General features: G+C 55.5%; 1 protein-coding gene across 4 annotated transcripts in view; it reads right to left on the bottom strand.

The window, feature by feature from the left end:
- ADAMTS7 (ADAM metallopeptidase with thrombospondin type 1 motif 7) overlaps window positions 1-12,728 on the bottom strand; it is a 46,898-nt gene extending 34,170 nt beyond the window's left edge. For 2 of the 4 annotated variants that reach the window (XR_011526193.1, XM_070573126.1), the window contains exons 1-4: window positions 11,878-12,286; window positions 3,673-4,028; window positions 1,782-1,947; window positions 448-644 (exon numbers count right to left, since the gene is read on the bottom strand). Coding sequence is in view for 3 of the 4 variants with exons in the window: in XM_070573126.1 (XP_070429227.1) it covers window positions 448-644; window positions 1,782-1,947; window positions 3,673-4,028; window positions 11,878-11,977 (819 nt within the window). In the remaining variant the exon portion in view is untranslated. Of the gene's footprint in view, window positions 1-447; window positions 645-1,781; window positions 1,948-3,672; window positions 4,029-11,877; window positions 12,287-12,579 lie in introns of those variants that run through there. The other 2 variants (XM_070573136.1, XM_070573152.1) reach the window with 2 other exon arrangements.
- Window positions 12,729-12,955: the final 227 nt, after the last annotated feature.

The raw sequence follows: 12,955 nt of genomic DNA, 5'->3' as shown, positions 1-12,955 counted from the left end.
ACTTCTGTCCCCAGTGCCCAGCACAGGTCATGGCACAAAGGAGGGAGGGGTCTGTTCAGAGCGGTATGAATGAACCAACCTGTCTACGAACTCTCACAGGCAGGCACAGGCTCAAGGCTACCTTGGACTCCCCTCCCCCAGCTCCAATCCTGACAGCAGGTAGAGGCAGCCTCCCAAATGCCAGCTGAGCCAGTGAGGTGGTATGACACCCAATGGTGTCTTCACAGCAGCCCCGACGGCCCCACCTCTGCCCAGGCTCTCTCCTAGCAACTCCCTAAGGGGCCCCCACACCCTCCTGGACTCAAGAGCTTGGAGGCTGTTTCTTCTGCTTTGGGTGGTAAATGTGAGAGCCAGAGCATGCCCTACACCCAGCCTCTGTACCCTGCCAACACCACCCCCCGGAGGCCCTCCCCACCCACCACTGCCCACAGCCTGAAGCAGCCTCACCATGTTCATGATGGTCAGCACGTAGCTCTCGACATGTGGCTGCCCATGGTACTCCACCATTTTGGCATCAGCTACCACCAGGGTCTCCACCCACTTCTCTTTGCTGACTGAGCGCTGGTGTAGACGCCTTGGCCGCTGCTGCCGCCACTGCTGCCGCTGCTCCCAACGCTCACGTCGGGGTTCCAGCTCTGGGGACGCTGTGGGCCCCAGATGGGGTGGGGGTTAGCTGCCAGTAGAAGGGCCCAGGGCACACGTCTCAAGGGCCTCTCCTCAGCGAGCTGTCTCTGGGGCAGCAGGAAGAGTGCTGGGATCAGAGGCAAGAGGCCTGGACTCCCGTCGTGGCTCTGCCCCAGACCTGTGCCGTATGACCCTAACTGGTCACTTCCCTTCTCTGACCCTGGGATCCCCAAGTATAAACAACCTCAGAGGATGACCTCGGGGGGGTCAATGAAATGGTAGATATGAATGCAATAAAGCACTGTGCGCACATGATGACTCCCGGGCCCCTATCTCCCCAAGTTGCTCTCTCCCCCACTGGGGGGTTAGCACATGCCAGCACCTGCAGACCTCGTGGCCTAACCCCCAGCCTGGGGAGCCTGACCAGGACCGAGCCCGGCTGACCCTACCGGAGACCTGTTCTACTGCCCCAGGCTGCCCCCACATCAGACGAGTAAGCAAATCTTAGAAGCTAGGGAAACTGAGGCCAAGAAGCATGCCTCTGTGGATATTTGTTCCAGCAGAGAGAGTCCCTGATCTGTGGGCAGCTTATGAGGTTGGGGTGCTAGCCAAGCAGTCCTCAAACCCCTACAGCCCTTCATGGGCAGCTCCTTACCTGAACTGGCCAGCACTATGGCCACTCTGCAGAAGAGGTGCTGATGCCACACTCTAGGTCCCCATTAATAATGGTTAGCTATTCTGGGGTGGACCAGAGTGGGGAGGGGAGGGAGGCTCCTGGCTAGCTGCCCTGCAGGGGCTGGGTATGGCCCGGCCTTGCCTGGACACTTGAGGAAGAATGGTTGGTGAGCTGGAGGTGCTACAGAAAATGAGGGGGTAGGGGGTGGGGAGAGGCTGATCCTCGAGTGGGGGAGGTAGGCGAGGTAGTAGCAAGAGGGGTCAGGGGGTTGAGGCAGGGGGTCAGCTGGGGCAGGCTTGACATGCCTCAGGCCCATGGCACACTTGGAGGGCACAGGTTATGACGATACGTCTGTCAGTCTCTCTGTGTCTCTTTGGTCCAAGGGGACCCAGGCATGGGGATGTTGAGAGAGGCTTCTAGAAAGGACCTCCATGTTCCCGGGCCCATCTCTTACCCCAGAGCTGGCGGCAGAGGAACATACCTTGCACCCCACAGGTGCCTGGAGCCCTGGAGTCACCTGGCTCTGTTCGCCTCTCAGGGGCTTGGCGCTTGTATATCACATGGGGCTGGGCACGGCCAGGCTGGGCTGGGACACCGTCCAGGGGCTCAATGAAGTAGTGCTCGTCGGAGAGCTGGAACACACCTTTCTGGGGAAGAAGCACCAAGGTCCCACGGGGAGGGCTGGCACTCAGCTGCTCTTCCCAGAGGCCCGTCCTGCCCAGCTGAGCCCACACTGCTCCCACCACCCCTGACTGACCCTGGACACACTGCACTTTCTCTCTCTGAGCCTTTGTTCACTCTGTACTGTCTGCCTGGAATGTCCTTCCCTGCCATTTCACACAGTCAAAAGCTTCCAGGCTGAGCTCAGAAGCCACCACTCCCAGGAAGCTGCTCCACACACCCACCACACCCCTCACCCCATTAGGAGTGTGAAATGGGTCTTTGTCCAAATCTAACAAGATGGCGTCTTCCACATAGTCCCAAACAGCCGTCCTGAGCCGGGCAGCCTGTGCCCGCCTCCAGGCCACACTGCATCTCCTTTGCACACCAGCCATGTCCAGCCATTGTGTCCTCTACCAGCTGGCCATAGCGTCTGACCTGCTCTCAGTCTCCCTTAGGCGATAAATCACTCCAAAAGCAGCTCCACCTACATCCAAGCCACAGAGATGCCCATGGTCACCAGGACATCCTTTTCCCTGGTCCCAGGGCCTGCCAGAAGCTGGCAGGTGTGCCTTGGGCATATCTGCCAGCATTCAGAGGGGCCAGGGCAGGGAGAAGCCTTGGGAAGCATCTTTGAGCAGCCTACACCCGTTGAGGCACCATCCCCAACTCTCCAGGTTTTACCTCCCTGGATACCCCCTACTGGCACCAAGTCTGCCCTTGGGGCCACACAGGGCCAGAGAGCCTGGAGTGCCACAAAGTACCTCAGCAGCTCCAGGGGCTGGAAACCTGGGTGTGAAGACAGATTCCAGCACTGGATAGCTGGGTGACCTTGGGCAACTTCCTCTGAGCCTGTTTCCTTATCTGTGAAATGGAACAATGCCCATATGCACAGCTGCTGCAGATGCTCAATGAGATTAACGGTAAGGGAAAGGGACACATGCAGGCTGCATAAATCAGAAATTTTGCTGGGCAGAAAGGTTCTCAAAGGCCCAGACGTCCTGCAGCCTGTGATGTGGGCTGTTGTGTTATTAGGCACTGTCCTACCACAGCCCGTGGCTTTTTGAGCAATCTGAGCGGAGGGCCCTCCTGGGAACAGCAGACGGTGGAGAGCGTGCACACATCAACTTTTCATACCCCACCGGTGGAGAGCTGGGAGGGTAGGGCTGGCCACCCACCGAGAGCAGAAAGGGGCCTTATCCTGCCTGGAGTGGGAGCAGCTCCAACCCAGCACTCAAGCAGAGGAAGGCGATCAGGGCTGCAAACAGTCCCTTCAACCCTGACAAAGCCGAGAGGCCAAGGTCTGCTCTCCCGGGAGGAAGGTAAAGGCAGGGCTGCGGGTCCTGGAGAAGAGCAGCCTGAAGGGATCGGTCGGGGTACAAAGCCCTAACTTATGCTCCAAAGGAAGAGGGGCTCCAGACCTGCAGCTTCAACATTATCTGAGAAATTGTCAGAAGTGCAAGTTTTGGGGCCTGGCCCCGAGCTATCCCATCAGACACTGTTTTAACAAAGCCTGTGGGTTATTCTGGCTCACACTAAAGTTTGAGAACCGCTGTCCTAGGGAACAACGAGGCCTGTGTTATCACTCCCATTACACAGGCGTGAATACTGAGGCTCAGAGAGGAAAAGCGAATTGGCCAAAGCCACCAGGCAAGCCTGTGGCCAGGATGGGGGCATCCCGCGTCCCGCCAGCCCACCCCGCGCACGCTCACCAGGCCGTCGCAGGCGCTGACGGCTGCCAGGCCGCCCTCCAGCTCCGGGTCCTGCACCTCGCCCAGCAGGTGGCAGGCGGGGGCGCGGGCCCGGATGTGCGCGCGGCCCAGGCCGCCGCGCCGCCGCGTCTCGCTCACGAAGCCGGGCGCCAGCAGGTGCGGGTTGGCGGTCAGGTTGAAGCGCAGCTCACGCCCGCGGTACTGCAGCTCGTAGAAGGCGGGAGCGGCGCGGCGCGCGGCCACGTCCCGCTTGCGCAGCGCGCGCGGCCACAGCTCGTAGGACAGGAAGGAGCCCCCCGCGTCCACGCGCACCGGGTGCACGATGTCCAGCGCCGCCCGGCCCCCGGCGGCGATCCCTGCAGGGAGACAAGCACGCGCGGCGCTGGGTCCGAAGGGCTCCGGGTCCTGGCTGCTCGCCACGGACCAGGGTGCGGAGCGGCCAACGGAGGGCGCAGCCGGCTGAAGTCAGAGCGCGCGGATTCAAACCCTCACCGTGCCACCCGCCGCCTCTGCTTTCACCTCTCCGTGCCTCGGTTTCCGCATCGCGGTTATCGCAATAACCTCTTAACAGGTCTCCCTGCTTCTATTGCCCACCTTGGGTCCCCCTCCCCATCTGCTCTCAACATGGCAGTCAAACCTATCTGATGATCATGGCCCTTCTCTGCTCAAAACCCTGCAGTGGCTCCCCTCTCACCAGGGCAGAAGACAATGTTCTGGCAATGGCCTGTGAGGCCCTAGGCAAGGTTACCTCGACAATCTGATCTCTGCTACACCTCCCGAATTCCCTCCACTCAGCCCACTGGCCTCCTTGCTGTTCCTCAAACAAGTGAGACGCTTCTGCCTCAGGATTTTGCATTGCTGTTCCCTCTACCTGGAAAACACTTCCCTAGGCCATACTAAACCTCTCACCTCCTTGAAGTCTTTGCTCATCTGTCTCCTCAGTGACACCTTCCCTGACCACTTTATTTTAAAATGACAACACCCTGTTTCTCCCTATCCCCTCTTTTTTCCCCCCATAGCACTGTCCACATACTGTATCGCTTAACGTTTTTATTATTTTTTCTATTTGTCTGTGTCCTCCCTTTCCTCCCAAAGTAAACTCTAGGAGGACAAGAATCTTTACAGTTTTTGTTTGTCGAAGATTTTAAGTGCCAGAAAAGAGAGTTTAGAAGTTCATAGTTTCTCAGTAACTATTTGTTGAGTGAATCTACAGATGGGAATGGGAATGATAACAGCTTATACTCGGCTCTGTTGTGGGATCAAATGAACGGACCTACTCCACATATCACAGAGCCTGGCCCACTAAGCTGAAGATGATAGCAACTATGATTAGGTCAGGTGGCTGAGGGTTCTGCATGTCTGTAGGCCTCCTGAGATGGAAGATGGAGGACCACCCAGGTGGGGCTGCCTGGCCCCTGACAACTATCACTCAGGAGGGGCAGCTCTGCTTGCTTTCTTTTACATGCAAGAGTTCATCTGAAGAAAAGGTTACAGGGCTGGAAAAAATGTGCAGACCTCTGTTCCAGTTCTTGGAGTCTGCAGAATCCTCTCCTGCCATTCTGTCCTCTTGGATTTCCCAGAAGGGCCAGATTCTTAACTTTTTTTGCCATGGACCCCTTCTCAGAATAATGTTTTTAAAAGCCTAAGATAAAATACATAGGAGTACCAAGGAAATTGATTATATTGAATTACAGTTTTCAAAATAATTTTAAAAATGAGATGTGGAATTATGTGCTTTCTTAATGCATTAAATGAGATCTAATGGCAAATTTAACAACTACGATAATTTTTGAAGTAGCGATGTACATAAATCTTATTTCAAGATACCTGCAACTATAATGAGATAGAAAAATACTTTGGTTTTTTTCTATTGGTAACAAAATCATAGGTGCTACTAATGCTATTATGATTTGTTGGTAATATTCATAATTGAGGGAAATGCTAAACTTCACTTAAAGGTTAGAAAAACTAAAGATGTAGTATTTTCCCATCCAAGTTCATGGATCCTCTGAATTCTACCCATATCTCTTAGGCTGCAGACTCCAGGTTAGGACACCTGCAATAAGGTCTCCAGGTGAGAAAGCAAAGGGAAGTTCAGAGACGTGGAGACTGGCCTAAAGCCACACAGCAAGAGTGACAGAGCTGAGACTGGGACCCAAGTCTCCTCAAATGGCTTCGATCTCTCCAGTAACATTTTTCTACATTCTCAGCAGTCCATCCTTTGCTGGGCCTGTTTCTGCATCACTAACATAAAGGAGTTGGACTAGATCAAGTTTGTCAAACTTCTTTGGCAACCAGACCTAGTCTTCAAAAGAAATCTCATGTGGACCACATATACAAATCAGAATAGCACTGTATTGGGGGTGGGGGAGCACTGGAACCCCAGGGCTGACACTCAGGACTTGTCCCCCCTTTTCTGTCTCCGCAGCTCCCAGGCTCTGAGGAACAGTTAGGAAGCTGGCTGATCTAAGGATTCCCTCAGACCCAGGTCCTGCCCAGACTGAGTAGGTTTATATCCAGCTCCTGGGATCCTGGCTGCTCATGACAATGACCCCTAGGGACCACAAGAATGCCTGGGTGCCCTGCAGATGTCCTAGCATGGCTCTCCCTGGGGCTGCCTACTGTGGCTGGAAGGGAAGCCCCAGCCCAAACTCCACCCCAGCCAGGCTGCAGAAACCCAACTCCAGTCTGCTTCCTGCCAAACCGCGTGTAGAGTGCCCTGCGCGTGTAGAGTGCCCTGTACACGCCAGTGGTGTGCTCCCCTGCTGAGGACATCCTCCACTGCCCACAACTGCCCCAGAGGTCGGCCTTCAGGGTGCAGTCCTCCAACAGCAGGTTCCAAGAGTCAGGAGGCACGCTGGGCTGGAGTGACTTGCTGTATGGCTCTGGGCAAATCTTCCCTGGATCTGAGTTTCAGGAGGGCACCATTGAAAGGATTTTCCAGACTTCTCAGATAAGAATTGGTTAAAAACAAATTCCCAGGCCCCCTCCCAGACCCACTGAATCAGCATCTCCAGGAAGCAGGACTGGGAAGCAGTGTTTTTATCAAGAGCCTCAGGGGATGGCGATCATCAGGGAAGTTGGGAAATTCCCCACTGGGAGGGAAGCTGGCTGAACATCAGCAGTACCTGGAGAGCTTTGAAAAACTGCAGACCCCGCCCAGAGGTTCTGATTCCATCGAGCCAAGGCTCTAAAGCCCCACAATCTGTATTTTCTATGTTTTTCTAAACTTTCCAGGGATTCTGATGTAACCATTTCAGGGGCTACCCTTTGGAAGCCACTGGGCTGGATAATTTAAGACTTACTACTCTGACATCCTTAATAAGGGCATTTAGGATTACAACTCCACAACCACAGCCTGCAGACTCCTTTCTGTTTGTCAGTTAATTGATTTGGATATATTTTGGTTTGTTTTGGCTGGCATAAATATTGAAAAATATTTAATCAGTTGCCAATGTTTAAAAATCACATGATCTTGCATGAAAATCTCAATTTTCAAGCTTTCCTTGTAAAGTCTTATCATCCATCCATGTCAGGCCTAAGTTCCCACTTGTCAGAAGTGGCCCTTTAGAGAGTGCCTGTGCTCACCCATCTGCCTCAGTCTCCACCACTCCCTATCATTTTCCCAACGCTGTAGCTAAATGTAAGTGGCCCTCTGGCTTCAGGCTTGTGTTGTCTTTCATTCAGTAAAGAACTGAATCTCTAACAGAAATGGGAAAACAAGAGATGGACCAAGAGGCACCACGTTTCAAGAAAAATGTCTTCCCACCAGCCTTGTTTGTTCATTTACATTACCTTCCTGGTCCATGGCTTTGGGGTTGTGAGGGAGGGTTCAGTGCCCCAAGTCCAGGAAAATGTATAAGATACCAACCTTGCCCTCAAAACAGAGAAATGAGTGCAGGGCACTCACAATCCTCCCCCCGCACAATGCTGAGAAGGCCTAACTGAAGGGAAGGGACAGCCCATGGATGGACTGGGGCGAAGAAAAGCTTCGTCGAAGGGGGCACATGTGAGACCTCCCTTGACACATGGGTACATACTTAATCATGAAGATGGGGAGGGCATCTTGGTGGTAGATACTGTGTGGGAGACCCCAGAGAAGTAGGAAAAAGCTAAGAGTGAGGGGAACAAGCAGCCAGAAGTTAATCTTGGCTCAGGCATGTGTTCTGTGAATTGAGAGACAATGGAGTCACAAAATAACACACTGTCAAAAGTATGAGCTTTGAACAGGGAAAGACCTGGGTTCAGGTCCTAACTTGGCCACTTAATAGTTGTGTGGCCTGCACAGTCCTTTCATCTTGCTGAGCCTCAGTTTCCTCATCTGCTCAGAGAATCCAGGTCAGAAAATATAAGGAGGGGAAGAGGACAAAGAGAGAGCAAATGAGACACCAGCTACAGTCCAAGGCTTTGTTATTTTAAATGAGTATTACCAGTGGTTCCCAGGGCATGGCTGCTAACGAGCAGTTGAAGGGAACAGGGCACTGACACCAACTAGCCCTGAAGCGCTCAGTGTCCCAGAGGAACAGGAGCTACATGACACACTTCCAGGCAACAGCAGTGTCTTCAGTACATGTGGGTGGGAGAGGGAGCTATGCATGTGACTGGAGAATCTGAACTACTGGGGAGAAATGGCCCCAGGAGCTCAAAAAAGTGTGCGTGTGGAGGGATCCATGTCCCCGGGGATGTGCAGGCCTGCTGAGAACACCTCCTCTAGACCCTGGGCAAAGATTGCGACAGAAGCAGCCTGTTAAGTTCATAAATATGATAGGGGCTGCGTAGAGCTATGATGCCGGTAAAAGGCACTAGTATTAATTCGTGTGCTCTAGAGCCAGATGGCCTGGGTTTGAATCTCAGCTCTGCCACCCACAGTTATTAGACCATGAGCAGATTACTCACCTGCTAAGCGTCTCAGTTTCTCCATCTGTAAAATGGATATAATAATAACCATAGCTACTCTCTGAGGTCATATGAGAATTACATGAATTAGTAGGCAAGTGTTTAGAACGGTAGATGGTACATGGCAAATGTGAGCTAAGTTATGACTGAAAATTAGCAGAGAAGTTCTAAAGTATACTTAGCTATTTCTTTAAAAATGTGTTTTGGGGCCAGCCCTGTAGCCTAGTGGCTAAGCTCAGCGTACTCTGCTCTGGTAGCCTGGGTTCGGGTCCCAGGTGCAGACCTACACCACTCATCAGTGGCCATGCCGTGGCGGCAACCCACATACAAAATAGAGGAAGACTGACACAGATGTTAGCTCAGAGACAATCTTCCTCAAGCAAAAAGAAAAAGATTGGCAACAGATGTTAGCTCAAGGCGAATCTTCCTCAACAACAACAAAAAATTGTTTTGTCTCTTTGCCTGATGGCTTAATAAAATGTTTTTAGTTAAAAAGGAGAAAATAAAGATTTATAGGATGTTACTAGTTAATTGCAATAATTTTTACTTTCTTGTTTTGCTCTGCATTAATTTTTTTTTAAATCAACTTGTATTCTTTTTCCATTAAAATATTTTGAAAGGGGGGGGCAGAGTGAGTTAAAAAGTAAGCAATTCTTTCAATGTCTCCTATAGGTGACCCCTGATAGAGACCTTGGTACAACCACCCGGTGCCAGCAAAGGGCATCTGCAGGTTCCAGTCTCCTGAATGGCATGTGAGTGCATCAGAGCTGAGTGAGCAGAGGGAAAGCTGCAGTGGGACGGCAGCAGGTGCCATTCAGCGGGACTGCAAGTGGTTCACGGCCGGGTCTGCTCTGCCAGCTCAGGAGGTCTGTTCCGACTGCTCTGGGCTCCTGCCACCCTGGGTGTTAAATACTTTGAATACCATCCCTAGGTGACAGAACTGCTACTTTGGAGCTTCTCCCAGAGAAATGCCAACATGGTATTTACCCTCACCTCCCTATCAAGAACCTGAGTTACAACCCAGCCCTTCAAACAACCTGACCTGAAGCTATGCGAAAGAGAAAAACAAAAACCAGGGTGTGTGTGTATGTGGGTATGTGTGTGTGTGACACATGCCCTCTTCCTTGAGTCCTTCTGCATGTGCCTGCTATGCACATATGTGCACGCATAGGGCTCACGTATATGACACGGCGTTTTGGTGGGGACATGACCAGGCCCCAGTCCCAGCAACCTCAACAAGTCCCTCGGTTTGTCACAGGAGGAGAAAAAGTTAGGATACATTTTCCTAAAAGTGAGCCCAAGGTGTGCCCTTTGGTGTCAAGGGAGGCAGCATTCAGCGGGTGGAGCCCCAGGACTAGGTATCCTGGGCTGCTCCAGAGAAAATGACAGAGAGCTCAGCAGCCTTGGGATCAGGGATCCTGCATGGGAGCAGGATAGGGAGGATCCATGCTACATATCTGTGGGGACACCAGAGACAGACACTTCACCCTGAAGGGGGGGTGCCCAGATTACATGGGGGAGGGCACTTGCCTCCACCCGCAAATGGCAAATCCAAGTTATAGGACCTACCAAGAACTCCCTAATCTCACTGGGTCTGCCTAGCAGATTAATAAAAATCATGGCCATCACATGGTAGTCACTCTGCTCTGAGCTAAGCAACCGACCTTCAGCATCTCACTTAAATCCTCACAAGAACCCTACATGAGAGACACCATCATCCCCGCTTAATAAACGGGCAAACTACAGCCATGGAGGGGGGAGGCTGGCCAAGCTCATACATGGGACTGGCATGCAGTGGAAGTAAGAGAGGGCCCTGGCCACAGGGGCTCTGCCCCAACCCCTATCCTTCCCACAGCTGCCAGGGGACCTGGACCCAAGTTCAGGCTCAGGGGCAGTTCCCAGGCAACCACTGTTCCCTCATCCCCATCACCTGGTTCATCCTGAGGGTTCTCAGCTCTGGGCAGTGGGAAAACAAAGGCTTCACCTTGGTAGCCATGAGTCAAACCTAGCAGGTCACTGTCCTCTCCGAGCCTGTTCCCTCATCCATAAAAGAACTTTCCATCACTGCTTTGCTGGGTTTTGTGAAGCAGATGAGAAATAAGAACTGGGGAGGCTGACACAGAGTAGGTGTTCACAAAATGCTTGCTCTCTCTCTACTCCCTACACCCAGCTGTTAGACGGAACCTCTCTAAAACACTGCTTTCATCAGCTACTCCCCTCAACGGCTCCCCAAACCTCTAGGATCTAGTCTAAACGTCCCCTACATTCCTGCCCAGACACTTGTCTAGCCTCACAACCACAATCCCTCTGATGGGGAGGCAAGTCTGCCCCATCCCCAGCACGCAGGCCTCAGCCAGACCTCGGCGGGGACGCTCCCACCGCCTCCACACCCTTCCAGCCATCCAAAGTTCATCCATCCTTCCAAGCCCAGGCCCCTCCTTGCCTATAAAGCCTTCCCGACTTCCTCGTCTGCACAGGTCTCCCCACTATCCGACCGGCCCCAACAGACCAGGAGCTCCCTGAGCGCCCGGCCAGGGGTCCCCTACACCCTCGGCTCCTAAATTCCCAAGCCGGCAGCTCCGGCCGGGCCAGGAGCTCTGCGGCCCGGCGGGCGGCGGCCGAGCAAGAACCTGGACCTGGGCCAGAGGCTCGTCGGAGGCCGGCCGGGCGGGGCAGGGAGAGCCAAGCCCGGAGCCAGGGAAAGAAGCTCCCGCTCCCCGCTCCACTCCCGGCGCCTACACACTTGGGGGAGGGGGAGGCAGGAAGTGCGAGGGCCGCGCGAGACTCGGCCCCCAGGGTCGCCGAGGGCCGGGAGGGCAGCCCAGAGGCGGTGGGGGGGCGGTGGGCGGTGGGCGGGGGCCGGGGGCGCGGCGGGGGACCGCGCAGACCTGCGACTCGGTGCCCTCGCCCGCGGCGTCCTGGCCAGCCTGCTTTCCAGACAAGGCGCACTGAGAAGGGTAAGAAACCGTGTAAGCTGCGCTCCGTCCAGCCCCCCGGACGGGAGATCCCGGGGGAGGCGCGCTGCTGCACCCGAGCTGGGCACACGGGAGCCCGAAGAGCGCAAGGGGCTTATTCCAGGCTACAGGCGGGCTCGACAGCAGACTCGAGGGCGGGAGAAGACCCCCCGGGGAGCGGTTTCGTTCCCAGGACCCCACCCCTGTCCCTACCACGAGGGAAGCGGGGACCGCTACAGCTCCGGGCAGAGCCGGGCGGACGCAGGGTCTACAGAGGGGAGAAGGGGCTAAATAGAGGCTGGGGGAGCGGGGAGGAATGGCAGGGCCGGCCGGCCGCAAAGAGGCGGCCACCTACCTAGTGCGGATCCGAGGGCGCCGGGCGCCAGAACGCAGAGGAGCAGGAGCAGGGGCCGCAGCAGCTGCGCGGGACTGCGGGGACTCGGGTCGCTGGGCATGGCCAGGGTCAGGCGGTCGCCGGGCGACCCCCCGCGCACGCTCTCGTCCGTCCGGTCCGCTCCTGCCCGGTCCCGGGTCCGGCTCAGGACATGCCCGGCCCGCGTGCAACTCGCGGCGTCCCGGCCCAGCCTCTGGCCCGGCAGGCGGCTGCGCTCGGTCCGCCGGCAACAAAGGCTGCAGGGCCCGCCCCCTCGGCCGGCTGCGGAGGCAAAGAAAAGACTAGAGAGTCAGAAGAAGAGAAAGAAAGGGAGGGAGGGAAGGAGAGAAGGGAACGCGCCTGCCGGCCCCTGCCCCGCCCCTCGCACTCCTTCCCCCGCCCCGGCCCGGCCTCGCCCCGCCCTCGCCGGCCTCGGGCCGGGGCCGGTCGCCCACCTCTCGTGGGGCGGGGTCCGGGGCAGGGAATGGGCAGTGGCCCCGGACCGACGCCAGGACACCCACTGGGCCGACGGCGCCCTCTGGCGGTGGAGCCAAGCCGGGCCCTCCCGATCTGGGCTTTCCAAGACCCCCCAAAGAATCTGGAATTTCCGGAATTTCTGCCTTGTCCCTGAACTGTACTCAAGGAGGCGCCCTTCCTTGTGCTCTCTGGGCCAGGCAGGCCTACCCCTCTTAGGAAAAGGACACAGAGGTCTCCGGAGTGTCCAGGGTCTCGCAGCGGGGCAGCAGGGGTCCCAGGAATCCCAAGGGAGATTCTGCTCCAAAGCCAGCTCGGGAGAGAGGCCTGGGCCCTCCCCGAGTGGGCAGGCATTTCCCACGCGAGGCAGAGTCTCACAATTCCTCGTCTCCAAGTGCCTGTTTGCTTGGAGTGAAGCACAGCTTTCAGCCTGGTGACCGGTGCTCACAGATGCTCAGTAGAGGCTCCCTGGGAGCTTGGAGGCCAGCCAACCCCAGCCTCACATCCTCCGTCTCAGACACGGCCACATCTATCCTTCCGTGATTCTGGCTTCCCGTTCCCTTCCCCCTATACTCCCAGGAGCCCC

This window comes from Equus przewalskii, chromosome 1 (assembly GCF_037783145.1).
Source record: "Equus przewalskii isolate Varuska chromosome 1, EquPr2, whole genome shotgun sequence".
In the NCBI taxonomy this organism is placed as follows: domain Eukaryota; kingdom Metazoa; phylum Chordata; class Mammalia; order Perissodactyla; family Equidae; genus Equus; species Equus przewalskii.
This window is presented reverse-complemented; position numbering and strand designations above follow the sequence as displayed.